Source organism: Aquarana catesbeiana, linkage group LG06, assembly GCF_042186555.1.
Source record: "Aquarana catesbeiana isolate 2022-GZ linkage group LG06, ASM4218655v1, whole genome shotgun sequence".
NCBI lineage: Eukaryota > Metazoa > Chordata > Amphibia > Anura > Ranidae > Aquarana > Aquarana catesbeiana.
Genome location: NC_133329.1, coordinates 53,178,241 through 53,196,543, shown reverse-complemented (window position 1 = coordinate 53,196,543; position 18,303 = coordinate 53,178,241). Strand labels below are relative to the sequence as shown.

Sequence of the window (18,303 nt, the reverse complement as noted above, 5' to 3'; positions counted from 1 at the left end):
GAAACCTTCCCTGACAAAATAACCTGACACTAAAGTAAAGATGAATGGTCACATTACACTCACACTGAACTATCACTAGATTTGCATGAAACTGATATTCTAAACTAACAATAGAATCACAATAGCACACTAACTCTCTAGCAGCACTGAACGGAGCCCTTGTTCTATCTCTCTCCACACCGATATCACACTGCAAATAGCCGTTATGAGAATATTTTTTATAGTGTGGGGCGGGACTAAGAGCAATGAGCCATGATTGGATAGAGTCATCATCACTTACTCTAATCATGGCTCTGACACTGCTCTGTGCTCTTACTGGGCAAAGCTTCCATTGCTTCAGCTAATCAGGGTTCCAATGTACTGTGCTGCAACACAGTGCATTGTGGTCGTTCGGTGGGCCGAACAAGCGATCGAATGTCCTGATAATTCGAACAGCCAATATTCGGCCTGAACTCATGCTGGGGCCGAACGGGTCACCCAACTCTAGTAACCAATCAGCATCTAGGTTTTATTGTCAAAGCATCACTGAACAAGCTGAAGTTCGAAGCTGATTGGTTACTGGTCTGGTTGGTCACCAGATTCTGTGTGCACCAATTTGAGCAGATCTCCCCCCATTGAGAGGAGGATCCTGAGCATACATTTTCACAGAATACCTCCTGACAAAGAAGAAAGCCAGAGGCTACAACATAGTTGTTTAAATGGGTTTAAGTAAGAGATGCCAGGAGATGGTATCATACCAGGCTCCCAATGCTTTTTTTCATCCCCTCTTACCTGTTAAGTATGTTTTCTGGAGACAACTCTGCAAATCTGTTCACCAAATTTAGCCTTGTACCACAAACTGAAGTCTGCACTGCCATATTCCCTTCCTTATTTATCAGGAGCCGGCTATCTCTTCCATGTTATTGTAGCCAGCCCTCAATGATGCGCCAACTTGTCTTCCTGCCAGCCGCTGTGTGTCCCTGCTCCTGCAGCTTCTTAATTTAACCTCTTGTCACTACCAGGTCATAACACCTGAGAGTGGTAGGAAGGGTTCCTGATCATCCTGAACACTGTAATTGGCTGCACATTGATGACGTCATCTGGAGACTGTCCTACCAACTCCCTATCGTCGGTAGTTGACCATGAGCAGTCAGTGACAGTTCAGTCACAATTCTAGTGGTGCTGATTGAATGCCCCCCAGAACACCACAGGAATCCATATATGCAGAAGATGGGTGTTAAGTACCACCTGCCACATATGTGCCTAAAGCAGCCATGAAAAGGTTAATCAAGAACTGTAGACCGCAAGTCATAATAAGGTAAAGGTAAGGTTCTTTATAGGCACTGGTGTATGGGACTGAGCTATTAGAAGGGATTCATACACAGTGGTAGTTGAAGATAAATGATCACAAAAAGATACACATTTTTACATTTAGAAATGTTTTTCTTTATTTGGACTTTTTACTTCATTGTCACATTTTGATAATTTTGTCTCACTGTTAACTCTTAGGTGTATACATTTACTTATATTTATATATATATATATATATTTATATTTACTATGATTTGATTTTATACAGAGCAGATTGTGCTAGATTTTTCCATTTGTACATCTGATATATTGAGACTGTTAAAGTGGTTGTAAACCCTTACAATCCATTTTTAGAAGATATCTCCTAAACCTGCACGTTTTAGGAGATATGCCCTGCATCTACATGTGCCGATGTCATTGCACATGCGCACTGAAACAAAGGCATGCACATGCCATTTGCTTCAGTGAGAATGCCATTACTGGCGGCTCCCGTATGCATGCGCGGTAGTAATGTAATCTCGGCTCCGGCCAATCATAGCGCCGAAGCAGCGGTATCTGAAAGTAACTCTGCAGAGAAATGTCACCAGCCAGTGCTGTGTACGGGCCTCACAGCGGGAGTTTCGATCTCAGATGAGTATTAAGTAATGAGCTAGTATGCTATGCATACTAGCTCATTATGCCTTTGTCTTGCAGGTCTTTTTTTCCCCATGTGGGTTTACAACCAGTTTAACAGAACGTTGATATGGTAAAATTCTGATTAGCGGGGTCTCCAGCCATGTCTTGCAGGGTTCAGCATTCGTTTTCAAAACTCTTCCTTCACTGCGGTTTAGAAGCCAATATCAGGACATTTTGTAGCCAAACTTCAACCTCCATTTCACTGGAGGACGTCCCCATGAGCCGAAGGAACCTGAAACAGGAATCATGTACAGTATAGTCTGAGAACATTCCCAAAGATTAAATCTTTCCAAACCTAACTCCACTCAAAACTATTTTTAGGTGGCTTCCAATGGGGTTAAAGGCTCAGGCAACCTTTTTGGATCATGCTAATATTACATTCATATATAGAGTGTAACGTGAATCATTGATGCATATTCCATCCCCAAAACCCACATCACCATCTTCCTGTGAAGTCCTGTTACTTTTTATATAATTTAGGGGGCTGTCTGTCAGGACTGTGGATAAGGCCATACAGCTGTCCCCCCTGTACCAGGCCCCCATCAGTTCAAAAGGGGGGCTCAGGAACCTGCTGAGCAGGAGAACAGGCTGTACTGCCCTATCGCTGACACTGATCCTCGTGAGGCTCTCCCTGTAGTGCTCCCGGCTTCTCCTCCTCTCCCTCTGGCTGGAAATGGAATATCCAATGGAATATCCGCTCATGTGTACATGAGCGGATATTTTTTTGCACAAAAGTTATAGCGTCTACAAAATAGGGGATAGATTTATGGCATTTTTATTTTTTTTACTACTAATGGCGGTGATCTGCCATTAGTAGTCACTTCTTTGTCTACACTTCTGGTTTCTCTCAGCCTGGCTGTGAAACGCAAGCCGCACCACGCCGGCGATCTCGGAAGTAACTTTATGTTCATCGGAACGGAGCATAGCAGCTCCTTATAAAACTTTGTATTAGAACTTTACTTTAATAAAATACCACTGTGGTTCCATGGATTCACACTATAAGGCTCATCCTTTACCTTACATATGGGAACGCCCGTTGGTGGAGATCCTTGAAGCTGCGTCCGGAGAGGTGGAACATATCAGAAAGCATTCCAGGTGACATCGTGTGTTAGAGGGGACCAACTCCATTGGAACACATCTACTACGCCTGTTACCCCTGCAGAGGTGGGGCGCTCCAGTGAGTGCAAGCACAATAGGGGAAACAGCTGAGAGTGGGGACCACTGAAGATTCACCCAATTGCACAACATTGATCCCTTGCACAGGATCACTTCCCACAGACTGTTCTCCTACAGTGTATATATATATATATATACACCTTTCTTTTTGTCATATATACTTGTGGGACTTATTATTGCAAACATATATACATTTGATTGCTGTATATCTTTGGGACTTATTATTTGGGATTGGCACCTGTCACTTTCATGTCTACACATCACATTTTTATTCTTTTAGATAGTGTGTTACATTGCACCCAACACCCACTAATATCTTTTGAAGAAGAATAGTTTTTGATTAAGTTTTTTTGATGAAGTTTTTTTGATGAAGTTTTTTTGAAGAAGTTTATTTATATCATATGCCAGTTAGACTCTGATTTCTTATTCTGTGCACACATATATTTTTTCTCTATATATTTTCATTCAATTTATTTGTGTTAGTGTGTAGAGGTTCATACTTACCTTTCACATTAACTCACTCCACACGTTGAGCTGGTAATTTTTTATTATAGTGGATTGGATTTATTTTTAGTACAGTGTATATTTATTATGCAAACAGCGCCATTCCCCTGCAAGAGTTTTTTCCATTTTTTAGGACCCCACCTAGGTGGTGTTAATAATTAGGGGGGGCTGCGGTTCTCCTTTTCCTAAGCGTGGATTTCTTGCATTTCTTTATATATTTTCTGAAAGCAGACACTCTAGAGCAGTGATGGTGAACCTTGGCACCCCAGAGGCTTTAGAACTACATTTCCCTAATGCTCTTGCAATAGTTCTAAAACATCTGGGGTGCCGAGGTTCGCTATCACTGGCCTAGAGAATAAAACAATGGTAGTTCCAACTTTTTTGTCACACAATATTACCACAAAGGTCTAGAAAGTGCAAAATTTCAGTAAAGCTAATTTTAGGGCACATGTGTAGACGCCCCTACGCGTGCGTTTACATTAATACGTATGGATTATGTGAGGGTGGGGAACCTCAAAAATAGGCAGACTGTCTAGTCTGTTTTTTCTATACTATTGTTTTGTATTCTATTCTTTTCTATTCCATTCAAATTTGAATTGATTATATTTGAATTTTGGGAAATGGTTATATTATATTGTTTTTTTTAAATTATATTTACTATTCTATTCTATTCTATTCTTTTGTATTCAAATTTATTCTATTTGAAATTCAATTTTCTGATGGTTATATTCTTTGTTATTCTGTTTCCATTATACTCTAGTCTGTTTTTATTTTCTATTTTGTTCTGTTTTACTCATATTCTATTCTTTTATTTTCTGTTATATTCTTTTCTAGTCTATTTTTTTTCTATTCCTTTATTTTATATTCTATTTAATTCTGTTTGAAAGTTGGAAAACTATTTGATACCACTTGCATAGCTAAGATCGCTCTGTCCTCAGGGTGACAACACTGCTGTACAATTTGTTCCTTCCTTGTCCTCTGTTCCCTGCTGTCTTTTCCTGTCCCATTCACCTCCATTCTCACCTTTCCTCTGCTGTTCTCATCATTTCCTTCGCTTCCTCAGGCTTAGTCTGAAGATAGATCGGGTACATGGGGTAGGTCTGGATAAAACCCAGCAGCCTTGCCAATGGCATTTGGATCTTGGTCACAATGTTTTCTATTCTGCAAAGTCAAACAGCACTGTGAGTTAATGAAGAGGTTAAAACAAATGCAATCTCTACATTTATATTATCAGTTATTTATATAGTGGGATCCTATGCTGTGGCGCTGTACGAGGGATATAAACAAGGATAAATAGAGATAGTACCAATACATACAAGCCTGACAACTAATTGCAGCTTCTGCAGCACATATATAGTATATTGTATGTTAGTAATACATTAAAGCCCAGCTCCGGGAAATGTGAAAATCCCTTGCAGTGTTGCGGAGTCTGCACTGCAATGTTAATTGCTCGTTTATTCTAAGGCTGGGTTCACACTATTGCCACATGCAGCTCACAGCAGGGGGTCTGGTGTGTCTCCATTCACCATTTCAGGTCCAATTTCAGACAGAATTTTAGGCTAAATTCGGACCTGAAATGGACCAAATACAAAAAATATAAGTATGGAACTTTAAGTGAGGCAGGCTGTACACAGTGTAAAAGTATCCATTTATTGACATGAGTAAAAGGATGTATAACAATGTACATGAGGGCTGAATGCTCAAAGCATGCAAAAAAGTACTACTATGTTTCAAGTTTAGTTTACTTGATACTCATGTTTGGCATGTTTTGAGCATTTACCCCTCATGTACATTGTTATGCATCCTTTTGCTCATGTCAATAAATAGATACTTTTACACTGTGTTACAGCCTGCCTCACTTAAAGTCCCATACTTTTATTTTTTTGGAGAGAGAGAGAGAGAGAGAGATTCCCCTTTCCTTGTATGCATAAAACAGACCAAAAGACACACAGGACCACTGTGCAAAAATCACACCGGAGCTGCTCCGGAGATGTGTGAACTGGCTCCATAAAGCCAATCACAATCTCCTGCTATTGGAATTGGGAAAGCAGCCTAAGGCAGAGTAAAAGCATTTCTCCCTACCTGATCCTCCGCTCCCCTGGCAGATGGCGTTCCCCTATACTCTTGCAGTGGATTTTTCCTTGGCATCATCACACCCAATGCAGGGCTATGGACCCCATATCAGTCTTGATAATGTCAGGACCTTAGAATGCTGGAGTGTGATGTAGAAGACTCTGAGACCAGGCCTAGCAGCATGGAGGATTGAGTATGTAAATAGTTTATGTTCCCTAGACCTAAACAAGCAAGTAACTCTTGTAATGTGGGAGGAGCCCCTCTGCAAGGGATCATTTTTAAGTTTCCTGGAGTTGGCATTCAAATGATAAAATATCCCAGATCTGGCAATCTTACAATCTACCCCAGCCAAAGAGCAGAGGCATCAGGTCAGAGAAGAATTAAACTGTATATGTGTATGCCTAGGCAGATAGAGGAGGAAGCAGTGCTGGCTCAGAATGCTGAATATAAGGTGCTGGTGTATAATCCAGTGGTTGTCACTTCAGACATATCAGAGAGAAAACGGACCAGGATGCTCAACAGAACATAAGATGCATATAATCCAAAAGAGAAGGTGACACTCCCAAAGCTTGAAAGGTGATCACTCAGTGATAAAGTCTATTTGGAAATATCAATAAACTACAAGCTTGTCAAATGTTCTGAGGAAGGGGAGCTTCAGCATGAGCTTGTTGAGTGTTCACCTTCCAATCCCCCTTATCTTTTCAGTTATAAGGTGTGTCTTGTCAGATAGTGGAGGAGGAAGCAGTGCTGGATCTGTAGACTTTCCATGAAAAGTTAAAGTTGAAAGTTTTATACATCCAGTGCATTGCGCACACAGTTCTATTTATTTATAAAATAATGTTAAATTAAAATAGCAAAAAAAAGCAGATTATATTCTTGTAATCCTGAACAGAAAATAAAATTGACCCTTAAAGCTATTTTCTGAACAAGATTGGCAGTATGACATTGTAAATTCCCAATGTTCAGAACCCCTTAAAGGGCAGGGGGAGCCGGTGACCAGAGGTTACCACATATTAGATGATACATATTAGATGATTGATATATAGATGCAGTCGGACCTTCTTTTGTCAGTGTATGGGATGGATTCATACATTTCCTTGTATCCATTCCTGAGATGTTTAATCTTCTCATGCTCATATGGGGCCAGACTAGCTTCCATCTGAAAAATAAGTGAAATCTGTCTTTTTACACATGGAGACAATAAGTCTTTCATGACTGACCTGCATTTAGGATAGGTTCACGTCTATGAGACTGCACAAAAATGAAAGATAAAAAACACACACGGGATGGGGTCCCCCAGGGCCATACCAGTCCCTTTAGGTCCAATATGGATTTGGATAACCCCCCACACCAAAATAAAAAAAATGGCGTGGGGTCCCCCCAAAATCCATACCAGACCCTTATCCGAGCATGCAGCCCGGCAGGTCAGGAAAGGGACAAGTAAGCACCCCCCAAAACATACAAGGCAGCATGTCCCCCACCCCAAAGCACCTTGCTCCCATGTTGATGGGGACAAGGGCCTCTTCTTGACAACCCTAGGCTGTGGTTGACAGGGTCTGCAGGCAAAGGGCTTATTGGAATCTGAAAGCCCCCTTAAAAAAAAAAAAAAAAGGGGGGGGCCCAGACATACCCCCCATGTGAATTGGTATCAGGTACATCATAACCCTACACATGCACCCCAAAAAGCAGTGATATGTAAAGAAAGAAAAAAATTTAACCCCCAAGAGCCAGTTTTGACAAGTCCCTTATTGAAAAGAAAGAAGACCACTCTGGGCTTCTTTTTCAATAAAGGACTTGTCAAAATCAGCTCTTGGTTTTTTTTAACATTTCACTGCTTTTTGGGGTGAATGTACCCCTACCCATTCACCTAGAGTGTGCTGGGATCTGGGGGGCCCCCTTGGTAAAGGGGGCTTCCAGATTACGATAAGACCCACCCACAGACCACAACAACCACAGCCCAGGGTTGTTGGGAAGAGGCCCTTGGCAGAGCCCCCCTCAAATCACTGATTCCCCCCCATGTTGAGGGCATGCAGCCTGGTATGGTTTAGGAGGAGGGGCTTGCTCGTCCCCTCCCTTTCCTGACCTGCCATGCTGTATGCTCAGATAAGGGTCTGGTATGGATTTTGGGGGGACCCCACATCATTTTTTTAAAAAATTGCTGAGGGAGGGGTCAGGCTGTCAGTGCTCATACCATATGCTGCACACTGCATCAAATTGGTCTACATGGCTGGCATCCCAGAAGGAAGCCTCTTCTAAAAGATGATACACAAGAAAGCCCACAAACAGTTTGCTGAAGACAAGCAGACTAAGGACATGGATTACTGGAACCATGTCCTGTGGTCTGATGAGACCAAGATGAACTTATTTGGTTCAGATGGTGTCAAGCGTGTGTGGTGGCAAACAGGTGAGGAGTACAAAGACAAGTGTCTTGCCTACAGTCAAGCATGGTGGTGGGAGTGTCATGGTCTGTGGCTGCATGAGTGCTGCCGGCACTGGGGAGCTACAGTTCCTTGAGGGAACCATGCATGCCAACATGTACTGTGACATACTGAAGCAGAGTATGACCCCCCCTTCGGAGACTGGGCCGCAGGACAGTATTCCAACATGATAACGACCCCAAACACACCTTAAGACAACCACTGCCTTGCTAAGGGTAAAGGTGATGGACTGGCCAAGCATGTTTCCAGATTTAAACCCTATTGAGCATCTGTGGGGCATCCTCAAATGGAAGGTGGAGAAGCGCAAGGTCTCCAACATCCACCAGCTCCATGATGTTGTCATGGAGGAGTGGAAGAGGACTCCAGTGGCAAGCTGTGTAGCTCTCGGGAACTCCATGCCCAAGAGGGTTAAGGCAGTGCTGGAAAATAATAGTGGCCACACTAAATATTGACACTTTGGGCTCAATTTGGACATTTTCACTTAGGGATGTACTCACTTTTGTTTTCAGAGGTTTAGATATTATGGCTGTGTGTTGAGTTATTTTGAGGTGACAGCAAGTTTACACTGTTATACAAGCTGTAAACTCACTACTTCACATTGTGGCAAAGTGTCATTTCTTCAGTGTTGTCACATGAAAAGATATAATAAAATATTTAGAAAAATGTGGGGGTGTACTCACTTTTGTGAGATACTGTATAAGCAGTGGCGTCGCTACGGGGTGGCTTATGGGCCATAGCCCCGAATCTGGGGCCCATAGCCCCGAGTCTCTGCAGGTGTCCCCAAGGGGACGGGAGGTTCTCTGGGGACCCTGCTGTAAGTGGGGGCTCTCTGGGGACTCTGGTGCAAGGGGGAGGCTCTCTGGGGACTCTGATGCAAGGGGGAGGCTCTCTGGGGACCCTGATGCAAGGGGGAGGCTCTCTGGGGACCCTGATGCAAGGGGGGGCTCTCTGGGGACCCTGATGCAAGGGGGGAGGCTCTCTGGGGACCCTGATGCAAGGGAGAGGCTCTCTGGGGACCCTGATGCAAGGGGGAGGCTCTCTGGGGACCCTGATGCAAGGGGGAGGCTCTCTGGGGACCCTGATGCAAGGGGGAGGCTCTCCGAGGACCCTGATACAAGGGGGAGGCTCTATGGGGACCCTGATGCAAGGGGGGAGGCTCTCTGGGGACCCTGATGCAAGGGGGAGGCTCTCTGGGGACCCTGATGTAAGGGGGGGCTCTCTAGGGACCCTGGTGTAAGGGGGGCTCTCTGGGGACCCTGATGTAAGGGGGGGCTCTCTGGGCACCCTGATGTAAGGGGGGGCTCTCTGGGGACCCTGATGTAAGGGGGGGCTCTCTGGGGATATATACACACACACACGTATATTACTGTATATACATGTGTATGCCTGCCCAAGCGTATGACTTTCTTTAGTACGCTGCTATGGGCTCTAGCCCCAGATCTTTTGTAGATCTAGCAACGCCCCTGCTCAGTTTTAGAAAGATTGAGTTTGAGGATGTCACACCACTTCCTCAAACTCAGTCTTTCTAAAACTGAGCTTGTAATATTTCCTCCTCCCCAATCCCCTACCCATGACTTTACCATTGAGATCAACAGCACAACCATTGGTCCTTCCACACAAGCCAAGGTGCTGGGTGTAATCCTCTTGCCGACTTAACGTCCACAACATTTCCAGAATTTCCCCCTTCCTGATTACCACCACCACAAAGCAACTTAATCACTCCTTGGTTATTTCCAGCCTTGACTACTGCAACTCCCTCCTTATTGGTCTACCTTTACACAGGCTATCCCCCCTTCAGTCTATTATGAATGCTGCTGCATTTCCCTATCATCACAATCTGCAGAGTGACAACATTGCATGCTTCACATCATCAGAAGAATGGTGTTTCATTTTATAATCTTTCTTTTTTACTGGTGAAAGACATTTACAGCAAAGGAACGTTTATGTATGGACGTTGCATAACATACTGGATATCTGACTGTTCATTGATATAGATTAATCATATTTGTTCCAAATTGGTGGTAATTAAGTTTAATGTTTGTCCCAGCAATTATTATTCCCTTTTTAATATCGTGAATTGTTTTTTATCACACATGGGTGCAAATGTTATGGTCATATAAATGGTCCATGATCACACTCACTTAATCAACAGCAGCGCAGCCTTTCTTTGTACAGTATTTTGAAGTGGAGGTTGTCTCACATTTATGGTTGCAGCAGCATTAATTATTTCTTGTCTTCACAGACACAGGTTTTTTTTTTTTTGCTTATTGAATACTTTATAGGATGGCTCTTGCCCCTCTCTGCCAATCCCTCGCTTCCACTACCCCACGGTATAAAATTCAAAATACTAAACCACAACATCGCTTCCAGCTACATCACCAACCTCATCTGCAGATATTGCTCTCTCCACTCTAGTTACCTCCTCCCACTCTCACCTCCAGGACTTCTCCAGAACCTCTCCCATCCTCTGGAACTCCCTGCCCCAGCAAGTCCGGTCAGTGCCTCCTCTGTTCGCCTTTTGGCGATCCCTGAGAACTCATTCATTCAGGGAAGCCTACCCCAGCTCCACTTAAGAACTGTACCCAAATCACTTCCATCAGATCTTCCCTGCAGCTTTTACCTTTTGTACCTCCTTCCCTTCCCTTTAGACTAAACTCCACCAGCAGGAAGAGCTCCACCCTCTGGGTAGGCGTCATATTATGTTCACCCGTTCCCCACTCCTGCGTGTCCTAGGGTGAATACCAAAAGAAAGCTTATTTGTGTGAAAAAAAAAAAAATTTGCTTGGGTACAATGTAGCATGACCGAGTAAAGCCGCGTACACACGACCGAATGTCCGACAGAAAAAGTCCGACAGAAGCTTTTCATCGTATATTCTGATCATGTGTGTGCCTTATCACACTTTTTTTTTTTTAAATTCTGACGGACCTAAAAATAGAACATGTTCTAAATATTTCCAACTGAACCAATTCCTATTGGGTAAACTGCTCGTCTGTATGCTGTTCCGACGGACCAAAAACGACGCATGCTCTGAAGTACGAGACGGAAGCTATTGGCTACTGACTATTGAACCTCCTTTTTTCTAGTCCCGTCTAGTCGTACGTCACCACATTCTGGAGGGCCGGACTTTGGTGTGACCGTGTGTAGGCAAGACCGCATGAATGGAATTCCTTCAGAGAAACCTTCAGAGTTTATTCCGACGGCAAAACCGGTCGTGTGTACAAGGCATAATTTTCATTCAACATGTGAGAGCGCTGAAAGCTGGAAATTGGTCTGGGCAGGAAGGGGGTATAAGTGCCCTGTGTCTCCCTATATTGAAGTGGTTAAACACTGACTGGGTCTCTTTTCTTGGAGTTGGCTGTTATGCATTAATGGGTTTGATTTACTAAAGGAAAACAGACTGTGCACTTTGCAAGTGTGGTTTCTCCAGAGTTTAGTAAAAGAGCTGAAGCTTCACTTTGCAAAGAATACCCAATCATATGGAAGGAAAGAAAAAAAAGTTTTTGCTTGCACATGATTGGATGATGGAAGTCAGCAGAGCTTCCCCTCTATTTACTGAGCTCTGGAGCAACTGCACTTGCAAAGTGCACAGTCTATTTCCCTTTAATACATCAACCCAAATGTGTCTATATATACACAACTAATTTATTTAATGCATACTGTGCACTGAGTAATCCATTTCAGTCAACACTGGACTCTAAGTGAAAAAAATATTTACAAGTACCTACTGATTAATATTGTATTTAAAGCAAACATCTTAACACATAGGATCACTGCAGCTGACCAAAGGTTTTAAAATCAGATCACACAAAAGGTACCAACATATACTATATTCATGCTGAGGGGCCCCAAAGCCCCCAGATTATGTGTATGAGGACTACCAGCAGTACAATGCACTGCCACTTTCTGACCAATGGAAGTATTTTACATGGAGTAGGAGGGGCATAGCTCTGACTTTGGAGTCAGTCAATATTTGCATTTTGAGCATCCCAGACTTGGAAGTCTCCAGAAAGTTCGGCACAGTGAAGAAAGCGAAGTGCAGGTGCCCGGTGCCAAATTTCCAAATTCATAAATCAGACTTATGCCAGGTTTTCTTATCACTCACAAAGACAACAGTGATCTCAGACAAGGCAGTATATAAGACAAGGGACACTGAAAACACAAAGATATTCAGTACTTACCTCTGCAAAGACTTGAGTCATCTGTTCTGAGCAGTCCTTGTAGTGAACTTCTATACTGGGCAAGAAGGTGAAGATAGCAAGGCAGCCTCCTGGCTTTAAGATCCGATCGACCTGAAATAACATCTACATTAATATATCAGCAAAAGTGTGCCCCTTTAAAAGTTAAAAATTATATTTTAGCATATAGAGTTCAGTGATTCGGGAAAATAATGTTTAGCAGTGTATAGAATGCAGAGGTTTGGTGTATAAATATAAAGCACAGGGTATAGAGTGTAGCAGTTCAGTGTATGTAGGGGTGTAGCATAGGGGCAGAACAGACATGGCCCCGGGTACAACACTTAGGGGGGCTCATTTTGTACCCACCATCCAGAGTCAGCCCTTCGTTCGTTTGTATGTTCAATGATCCCAACCCACATAATTGCTCACAAGCAACCCATATCCTCCTTCACCTCCTATATACCAACTGGGTGCTCAAGCCCAGAAGTCCACTCTTGATCCACTGACAGCACACACTGAAAACTCCTGCCAGAAGCCATGGCCCTAAAATGGTACACTCATCATTAAGCCCTGTGATGGGTGAAAAGCGTTAGAGCATGGCTTCCAGCAGGAATTTTCAGTGTGTGCTGTCAATCGATTAAACAGCAGCGGAACAGAGGCTTTTAGTGTGTGGCCTGTCTTATTGGAGTTTAGTTTGGTGTATGTATTGCACAGCACAGTAAACAGATTGCAGTGATCCACTGTATGCAACATACAGCACAGCATACATATAGCAGTTTAGGCTATGTGAGCAAATCATAATGTACAAGGTGCAGAATAGAGCAAAAATGCATAAATTGTACAGCCGTCTGCAGTATTAAACATGCAGCACATTGCTCAGGAGTCCAGATTATGTTAACATGCAGCACAGTGTACAGAATCCACGGTCAGGTGTATGTAACATACAGCACATTTTTCAAGGGGCAGCAGATAAAATGAAAAAAGAAGACTGTTTTTACCTCTTTTAGAAACGGCTCAATTGTAAAATAATGGGCAGCAATACTTGATGTTAGTAGATCGACAGAAGCGTCACCAATTGGCACCTCTTCAGCTGGACAGATACTGCAGAAAATGACAGATTAGACTTTTAGTAGTGACACCATCTGGTTGGATTGAAAGCCCAACCCTGGGCTCTGTGCTTCTGACTTTTCTGCCTCATCCCTTCCCAGATAACACAAAGGGGTTGGTCTGTTTATAAAGAATTCACTGAAAAAAAAAAATCACTCAATGAATCCTTCACTGACATGCTCCAGTCACATTCACCCTTTTTACACTAGAATGAATGTGTACCAGGCCAATAAAGCAGACAGTAAACCACCAACAATTTCACATTTACAGCTAAAGTTCCTCCTTAGTGGTGAACTGTGTTCATTACACACTAGAAGGGCCACATTTTTTTTTATTTTTACAAATGTAAACAAACAGCATGCCCCCACCATTCCCCTAAAATATAAGTTAGGTATACCCACCAAGCACCCCAACAATGTCCGTTAGGAATACCCACCAGTTATTGCAGCACTATGTCACACTTTGCATGGTAAAATGCCAAATGTCCCCCTGTTGGGTTCACGGAAGAACTTTTTCGAACATTGCAAAAGTTCAGAACCGAATAGCGAACCCCATTGAAGTATATGGGGCCCAAACTGGAAAAATCAAAAGTCACTATTTTGAAGGCTCATATGCAAGTAATTGGGCATACAGTAGTTATGGGGGGGGGGGGGGGGTCTGGGTACTGCCCTGGGGAACATGCATCAATGAAAAAATAAAAAGTTTGTAAAAAACTATTTTTAAATGAGCAGTGGTTTACTGATGCTTAAAGTGAAACCATTAAAATGGGAAATAAAAATGAAAATTTCCTTTTAAATGTATTGCCTCGTGTGGTCTACTTAGTCTGCCTGTAATGTATCACATCTGTACCGTAGATAGAGCCTGCTGCTGGCAATGACATTTATAAAGTTAAAAAGGGACTTTCCATTCAAGCTCTCTTTATTTTATAAACAACAGCTCAGGGAGGCAGTCTGTATGATGGAGGCCACAATTTAGTGCACTCGGGATTAGAGATTTTTTGGATAAATTCTTGTGTCTTTCGCAGACTTTGGATAGAAGTAACAAGTAAGGAAAAAAATGGTCTCAGGGTTACAGTGTGAAGGCATCACCAACACCCAATCGAGGTTCTCTTGATTAAAGCAAGAATCGGACTTGCTGTCAAAAGTTGCAATGATAGGCACTTGTCAAACAGGTGCGGAAAAATTGGTCTTTGGGTGTTAATAGTGCCCGTGAAAGCTACACCAAAACATTTCTTACAGATGAAAACACCCACAATGCTAGGCAGCCTAGAAGTCCTGCAGAGATTCCACATCCTAAAAATACTTAAAATTTGCTGCTGGTAATCCAGGACTGATTCATTTTGATAAAAGTCAGACGGTCCACAAAGTCTGTGGACAGGCACATTCTATTATCAGTAACAAAAGCTCCAGCACCACTAAATGCCATTCGGAAAGCATGGCTGCAGGGCAGCCCAGCAGCTCAATGTCACATGGGGCAAGTTCGGGCCAGTGGTCTATACTCATGTGACAGTAAGCCAGTGGATCTTTGACTGGAAAGCTCTCCATCTGTTTTCGCCCCTAGATAATCGCCCACCATTTGATGCAGAAGTGGACAGCACTGGACAAAAAAAAAAAAAAGAGAAATGCATCACTTTCTCCACCACTCCTCCTCACCAACAGAAGCCTCAAAACTACATTTTCCACAACACTGTAACCTACCAGAGTCAGGTAAAGCACTATATAAACTCCTCTTTAAAAGTCGTCCAAGAGATTATCGTCTGCACTCTGTGAGGACGGGATAAGTTCTGAGACTTTCCCCTTGTAATGGTGGTCAAGGAGGGTTGCTAACCAATAGTAATCCTTCTTTATGCCACGTATGCTTGGGACCTTTCGCAGGCTTTGAAACATGAGGAAGCCCATGCACTGCAAATTTGCAGAGGCATGAGAAGCAGACTCCTTGGGGTCACTCAGGATTACAGTATCTGAAACTCTCTCCTCCCAGCCACATACTACTCCCAAGGGTTCTGGGGATGGAAAACCCTCTTACTGTTTGACGTAGGTCTTCATCTGCTTCAAAGACTCCAAAACTGGAGGGGGTAGAGCTGACAAATCTTGCATCATCGCCAGCTGTATGGAGACATGGGGGCACAACAAGTTGCAGCACTGAGCCCTGTCCTGCATTCTTCTAAGTTGCTAGCAGAGTTACCCAGTGCGCTGTGAATTAAATATATTGTCCCTGCCCATGCTTGCTGGACCATGTGTCATCAGTAATGTGGACTTTGCTGCTGACTGCCTTGCCCAACGATGCCACAACATTGCCTTCCATGTGATGGTGGTAGAGAGCTGGAATGGCCTAACATGAAGAGAAATTTGTGACTGGGAACCTGTCATTGTGGTACAGCACATTCTGCAAATTCACGAAGGGGGCAGAATCCACCAGATGGAAAGGCAGAAGTTTTAGAGCCAGCAGCTTTGACAAGCCTGCATTTGGACGCTGGGCATGTGGGTGGCAGTGACTTTTTTCCGCTGGAGCAGATAGGGCAGAGAAATTTGCCAGCTATAGTCTACAGCTGGTGGTGTGCTGCTGGCAGATGTGCTGTAAAGACCTGAGACACCCTGCGCTATACCATCATCCCTGTCAGTGGAGGCTGCTGAGAGGTCATGAGTAGGGATGAGCTTCGAGTTTGAGTCGAACTCATGTTCGGCTTGAACATCGGCTGTTCGCAAGTTCCCTGAACAGCGAACAATTTGGGGTGTTCGCGGCAAATTCGAATGCCGCGGAACACCCTTTAAAAGTCTATGGGAGAAATCAAAAGTGCTAATTTTAAAGGCTTATATGCAAGTTATTGTCATAAAAAGTGTTTGGGGACCTGGATCCTGCCCCAGGGGACATGGATCAATGCAAAAAAAAGTTTTAAAAACGGCCATTTTTTCAGGAGCAGTGATTTTAATAATGCTTAAAGTCAAACAATAAAAGTGTAATATCCCTTTAAATTTCGTAGCTGGGGGGGTGTCTATAGTATGCCTGTAAAGGGGCGCATGTTTCCCATGTTTAGAACAGTCTGACAGCAAAATGACATTTCAAAGGAGAAAAAGTCATTTAAAACTACTCGCGGCTATTGCATTGCCAGTCCGACAATACACATAAAAGTTAATTGATAAAAACAGCATGGGAATTCCCCACAGGGGAACCCCGAACCAAAATGTAAAAAAAAAATGACGTGGGGGTCCCCCTAAATTCCATACCAGGCCCTTCAGGTCTGGTATGGATATTAAGGGGAACCCCGGCCAAAATTTAAAAAAAAATGACGTGGGGGTCCCCCTAAATTCCATACCAGACCATTCAGGTCTGATATGGATTTTAAGGGGAACCCCGCACCAAAACTAAAAAAAAAACGGTGTGGGGTCCCCCCAAAAATCCATACCAGACCCTTATCGGAGCACGTAACCTGGCAGGCCACAGGAAAAGAGGGGGGGATGAGAGAGCGCCCCCCCATCTGAACCGTACCAGGCCACATGCCCTCAACATTGGGAGGGTGCTTTGGGGTAGCCCCCCAAAACACCTTGTCCCCATGTTGATGAGGACAAGGGCCTCTTCCCCACAACCCTGGCCGGTGGTTGTGGGGGTCTGCGGGCGGGGGGCTTATCGGAGTCTGGAAGTCCCCTTTAACAAGGGGACCCCCAGATCCCGGCCCCCCCCTGTGTGAAATGGTAAGGGGGTACAAAAGTACCCCTACCATTTCACTAAAAAACTGTCAAAAATGTTAAAAATGACAAGAGACAGTTTTTGACAATTCCTTTATTTAAATGCTTCTTCTTTCTTCTTTTTTTTTTACATTTTGGCCGGGGTTCCCCTTAATATCCATACCAGACCTGAAGGGCCCGGTATGGAATTTAGGGGGACCCCCACGTCATTTTTTTTTTACATTTTGGTTCGGAGTTCCCCTGTGGGGAATTCCCATGCCGTTTTTATCAATTAACTTTTATGTGTATTGTCGGACCGGCAATGCAATAGCCGCGAGTAGTTTTAAATGACTTTTTTCCTTTGAAATGTCATTTTGTTGTCAGACTGTTCTAAACACGGGAAACATGCGCCCCTTTACAGGCATACTATAGACACCCCCCAGCTATGAAATTTAAAGGGATATTACACTTTTATTGTTTGACTTTAAGCATTATTAAAATCGCTGCTCCTGAAAAAACGGCCGTTTTTAAAACTTTTTTCTTGCATTGATCCATGTCTCCTGGGGCAGGACCCAGGTCCCCAAAAACTTTTTATGACAATAACTTGCATATAAGCCTTTAAAATTAGCACTTTTGATTATTCATGATCGTGTCCCATAGACTTTAACAGTGTTCGCGTGTTCGAACAAACTTTTTTCCTGTTCACATGTTCTGGTGTGAACCGAACAGGGGGGTGTTCGGCTCATCCCTAGTCATGAGGTATAGTAGGGGCATACTGAGATGAGTAAGGAGGAGGGACAGATTTGTGCCCCTTGTGTGGCTTTTAGGTGCTCTTGTCAACGGGCTGAGTGGTGGGAGGTTAAATGCTTGGTCAAGCATGTGGTACCCAAATGACTGGTGTTTTTGCCACGCTTGAGACAAAGTTTGTAATTAGTAACAGTGCAATCGGCTGCACGTGTACTATAAAAGACCCAGACATCTGAGCTGTGGGAAGTGGGCCAGGAGAAAACAGCTTCACAATGTGATGGAATAGGGTGGCTGCTCTCCACTCTTCCATGATGGCTGCGTTCCTTGGGGTTGTGCCTCACCCTCGCTTTCCTCCTCTGCTCTATCTGGCACCAAAGTCACGTCAGTGACCTCATCATCTCCTCCATCCTCATTACCTCTGGAGACAACTTGGCAATATGCTGCAGCTGGGGAAC

General features: G+C 43.6%; 1 protein-coding gene across 1 annotated transcript in view; it reads right to left on the bottom strand.

Moving 5' to 3' along the window:
- Positions 1-1,459: 1,459 nt before the first annotated feature.
- Positions 1,460-18,303, bottom strand: part of LOC141148412 (malonyl-[acyl-carrier protein] O-methyltransferase-like) — a 49,308-nt gene continuing 32,464 nt past the window's right edge. The window contains exons 3-7 of the mRNA XM_073635897.1: positions 13,331-13,433; positions 12,336-12,446; positions 6,777-6,877; positions 4,669-4,806; positions 1,460-2,197 (exon numbers count right to left, since the gene is read on the bottom strand). Of these exons, the coding sequence (XP_073491998.1) occupies positions 2,107-2,197; positions 4,669-4,806; positions 6,777-6,877; positions 12,336-12,446; positions 13,331-13,433 (544 nt within the window). The 3' untranslated portion in view covers positions 1,460-2,106. The remainder of the gene's footprint in view (positions 2,198-4,668; positions 4,807-6,776; positions 6,878-12,335; positions 12,447-13,330; positions 13,434-18,303) is intronic.